Source organism: Cicer arietinum, chromosome 6 (genome assembly GCF_000331145.2).
Source record: "Cicer arietinum cultivar CDC Frontier isolate Library 1 chromosome 6, Cicar.CDCFrontier_v2.0, whole genome shotgun sequence".
NCBI classification, from domain to species: domain Eukaryota; kingdom Viridiplantae; phylum Streptophyta; class Magnoliopsida; order Fabales; family Fabaceae; genus Cicer; species Cicer arietinum.
Genome location: NC_021165.2, coordinates 11355820 through 11360666, shown reverse-complemented (window position 1 = coordinate 11360666; position 4847 = coordinate 11355820). Strand labels below are relative to the sequence as shown.

The window sequence follows — 4847 nt, the reverse complement described above, 5'->3', positions numbered from 1 at the left end:
CCTCTCCTCTTCCTCATGCTCTTCATCATTTATTGATTTGGGCTTATATATAAAGTCCACTGTAAAATTGAAGATGAAGCCCAATAGAAAAGTCCTTGAATGTGCTCTTCACTCCCCCTCAGTGTTAGATTTCCCAAAACAACCCTATATTAATCCATTAATTACCAAAGAAAATACCCCTGAAACGATCATAAAAAAACCCAAAGAATCATCACAGTGGAACCCAATTCAAAAAGCCGCAGCAATGGCACTAAACATGTTTGAGAGCGCGTTGCTCTCACGCGAGCTTCAACATCCGCTTCCCAAAACTTCGGACCCCAGAATTCAAATAGCCGGAAACTTCGCTCCAGTGCCGGAACAACCGGTTGTTCATTCCCTCCCAGTTACCGGTACAATTCCCGATTGCGTTAACGGCGTCTACCTCCGTAACGGCGCGAATCCAATGTTCGAGCCAGTTTCAGGACACCATCTTTTCGACGGCGACGGCATGGTTCACGCCGTTACCATCAATGACGGTGCCGCTAGCTACGCATGCCGTTTCACTGAAACAGAGAGGCTCGTCCAGGAGCGACAATTAGGCAGGGCGATGTTCCCGAAAGCAATCGGCGAACTCCACGGCCACTCCGGCATCGCAAGGCTTCTCCTATTCTACGCAAGAGGACTTTTCGGTATCGTCGATCACCGTCATGGCGCCGGCGTTGCCAACGCCGGCCTCGTATATTTCAACAATAAACTTCTCGCTATGTCGGAAGACGACCTTCCATATGAACTCACAATCACTCCCTCCGGCGACCTCCGAACCATTGGCCGTTACAACTTCCTCAACCAGCTTCATTCAACCATGATCGCGCACCCGAAAATTGACCCTGTCTCCGGCGAACTCTTCGCCTTGAGCTACGACGTTGCTAGACCTTATCTCAAATACTTCCGTTTCACACCGGACGGGAAAAAGTCACCTGACGTCGAAATTCGCCTTCCAGTTCCGACAATGACGCATGACTTCGCGATCACGGAGAACTTCGTAGTTATCCCTGACCATCAGGTAGTTTTCAAGCTTGATGAAATGATAAAAGGTGGTTCACCGGTGATCTTTGACGGCGCAAAGAAATCAAGATTCGGCGTTCTTCCCAAATACGCAAAAGACTGTTCAAGCATCATTTGGGTGGAGTCACCGGACACGTTCTGTTTCCATTTATGGAACGCGTGGGAAGAGGCAGAAACTGATGAAATAGTAGTTATCGGTTCGTGCATGACGCCACCAGATTCAATCTTCAACGAAAGCGACGAGAGTCTAAAAAGCGTTTTATCAGAGATAAGGTTGAACCTTAAAACAGGGGAATCGACGCGCCGGTGTTTGATTCCAAATATGAATTTAGAAGCTGGGATGGTGAACCGGAACCGGCTGGGTAGAAAAACCCGGTTCGCTTACTTGGCGGTTGCGGAGCCTTGGCCGAAAGTTTCGGGGTTCGCTAAGGTGGACTTGGTTAGTGGGGAGGTAAAGACACATAGTTATGGGGATGGAAGGTACGGTGGAGAACCGTTTTTCTTGCCAACAGGATCATCAGGGAGGTGTGAATATGAAAATGGAGAAGATGATGGGTACATTGTGGTGTTAGTGCATGATGAGAGGAGGTGTAAATCAGAACTAGAGATAGTTAACGCCGTTGATCTCAAAGTGGAAGCAACCGTTAAGTTGCCTTCTAGAGTGCCATATGGTTTTCATGGCACGTTTGTGGAAGCTAAGGATTTGGCGTTACAATGACACGTAGGCAAGGTAAATTAAGAAGGGGTAATTTGATTTTGACCAGACCAGAGGGATATTGGGCAGTGACAGAGAGACAGTTAGTTCCCTTCCCTGGGTTCTTCTGAACAAATATTATTATTATTATTATTATTTTTTATTTTTCAGTTCAGAAATCAGCTTGTAGCTTTGTGTGTATTAAGTAGATGGAGCTCAGCTGCTTTCTGTTTCTTTTTATTTATTTTTTTATTAATTTATTTACCATGAAATTCTTCTGTTTCCATTTTGGTTCTTTCTGATGCTTATATATTGATCATGCATACGTTTCTTCTTTTGTCTCCAACCATGCTTCTGTTCTGTCCAAATATTGTGGCTATATTGTCTTCATTTGTAACACATTGAAATCTCACAATTTATAGTTCAATCGGGAAACAAATAAAATCTAAATGATTATTGTTATATGAAGAGTGTTATTTGGTTTGAACATGTGTTAAAATATTTAATTTTGTCAAAGTATATGTGCTACACTGACTCAAGTATTTTGAACCTAGTCTCGCTCCATCAAAGTGAAGGAGGTTAACCCAGCCATCACAAGCCGAATTCAAATTTATTTATTAATAATTTTGGTCCGATCCATTAATTTATGACATAGTACAACTCTAGTCTACTACTTTGTCTTCTACAAAGTTCAACTTCGTTTTAACTAAATACTACCACCTGATGTTGAGTGTCATCTACAAATTTTACTTTTTTTTATTCAATTTTCTTTTTTTCATTTTAAAAAATCAAGAGTATAGACGATTATATTTTTAATTATTGTGACCTCAACAACATATATTAATTATATATTATATCATTTTCGCTTAAGGTTAAAAAAATCTGCATGATTTAAAAAAAAATACATATATTTTTATTTTTCTTTTACTAAGTTAAGTCAATTTCCGTCAATTTATTTTTCTTAAAAAATTCTTAGCTTATAATGAAAGCAACATAAATTAATTAGTTTTTCATTAACTTGTATTACAAAGTCTCAAAAATTTCTTTTTTTTTTTTTATTGAAAAGTAACATTTACTTGTGATCACAAAAAAAAATTTATTTTTTTGTCAAAATTATCCTTGTTAATTAGGTAAATAGATTTACAAAAATAATTGTGTCATGCAATCACTGACTTGATCTGTCTAATTTAAATTTACGATTAAAAATATTTAAACCTTGTGATGAAGTTTATTTTTTATTTTTAAAAAGTCTAATGATAAAAAAAAACACATTAATCATAGAGAAATTAAAAAATTTGAATGAGTTTGGCATATAAACGTCTCTAGATATAATTAAAATATATTTATATAATTGAGTAACCTAAACTATATGATTTCAAATTATTGGCGAAAACTAACTATCATGAAATTTTTTGAATTTTTATTAATGCAGCAAATTCAGGCTCATTAATTAGGCCAAAATCGTCGCCACACAAAAAAGCCAGTGCTATAAAAGAATCAAAATGTTTGTTAGAATAGAAAGAAAAAAGAACACATTAACATGGTTCTCGTCCGAAATAAATGAGAGAGCATGTTGCAGTAGCAAAAGAAGATGGTGGCGTTGTATTATTTTGATATGTCTATTTTTGTAAATAAGTCTATTTTTATTAATAATAATATTAATGAAAATAAGTATTCATTTTGCCGAAGAAGCAATATCAACCATAAGTTTGCTAAAGGTTTATTAAGACGTTTTGAAAGCTACATGTGAAATGATAGAAGACAATAGGGGACAAAAAGTCCCACTTGCCTTTATCGTAGGTAGGTTTTATGTCAAAAAAATAATCGCCTTTCTTGCCAAAAAGACCTCTTCCGTGATGGACCTCAAAAAGTCAAGTTTTCACTATCGTTTTTCTTCTGCTTTCCTTTATCTCTTGGAAAACAATTTTATTTTGACGGGATATTAAATATACGATATTCCAGTCCTTGTAAAAACACTCAAAATCAAGACATGTATACAATGCCTAATACATTACTTAATACCACATTATCCTTTAGGGTTTAAAGTTTATGATGTAAGGTTTAGGGAATTGGGCTCATCACATCTATATGGATGAATACAATCTTCAATTTTGAATTCAGCTTAATAAATTTATATAAAATAATTTTAAAATGAAGGGTGTTTTTTATACGCTTTGTCTGTTTATTTTTTTATTTTTTTTTATATATATATTCTTTACATAGAAGATAATCTCATTTGAAATATATCAAACATTAAATGTCTATGTTTTTTTTAGAGAAGATTCAAATTCAAGTGACTTTATCTATTTTAAAAATAGAACTTTAGTTATTTTTTAAAAATATGTAGAAATAATCATAGTATTCCAATAATAATTTATAATGTTGATATTTGTTGAATATATTCTACAAAATAATATAACAAATTAAGTGACATTATAATGAAATATAGTAGAATCGTTGTGCATAATTCTAAAATGTTGATTGAGATCAGAAACACAGAGGTTTCAACCTTTATTGTTCTATAATTTTTTTTACTATTATAATTTCAACATCTCATAATCATAATTTATAAAAGCAGAGATATTAACTAATTAACATTATTTTGTGGAAAAAAATATGAAATGGGTAGGAATTCCTTTTTGACAAAAAAAAGAAAAACACTTTCTATAGTTGAGATTTTAGAATTAAGAAGCCGAGGAACGAGCATCACTTACATCATGATTTATAATTATTGGTTCAATCTTAGAGAGAATAGTTTCAATGACATTAGACACAAATTGGACACTCCAGATATGACTAATTTCTTAATTGACAGTATTATAAAGAAGAAATTAAGAATTTGATAACCAAATAAGTGGCAGATTCAGTGACAAAGGGAATGAATTAACACATGGTAGATGGTTATGCGGCTAGGAACAGAGTATAAATCATATTTTATCATCCAAATATCTAAAGCCAGATTTCCATTTGATTTTATTGCGTCCTCCACATGGTGTTTCGCTTAAAATTAAAGAAAAACGATATTTCTACACAACAGAATTTTTTTTTTTTCAAAAAAAAAAATCAAGTTTTTTTAAAACTTTATTTTATTATTGAGACATTATATATA

General features: G+C 34.2%; 1 protein-coding gene across 1 annotated transcript; it reads left to right on the top strand.

Annotated features, from left to right (window-relative positions):
• The first annotated feature begins 6 nt into the window (after positions 1 to 6).
• LOC101505040 (9-cis-epoxycarotenoid dioxygenase NCED2, chloroplastic-like) lies at positions 7 to 2084 on the top strand. Its single transcript, XM_004504855.4, has one exon. The coding sequence runs from the start codon at positions 74 to 76 to the stop codon at positions 1760 to 1762; it is 1689 nt and encodes a 562-aa protein (XP_004504912.2). The 5' UTR covers positions 7 to 73; the 3' UTR covers positions 1763 to 2084.
• Positions 2085 to 4847: the final 2763 nt, after the last annotated feature.

Bases quoted from the DNA above. Each gene is read 5' to 3' on its own strand.
- LOC101505040 (XM_004504855.4), top strand. From the start codon at position 74: ATGAAGCCCAATAGAAAAGTCCTTGAATGTGCTCTTCACTCCCCCTCA.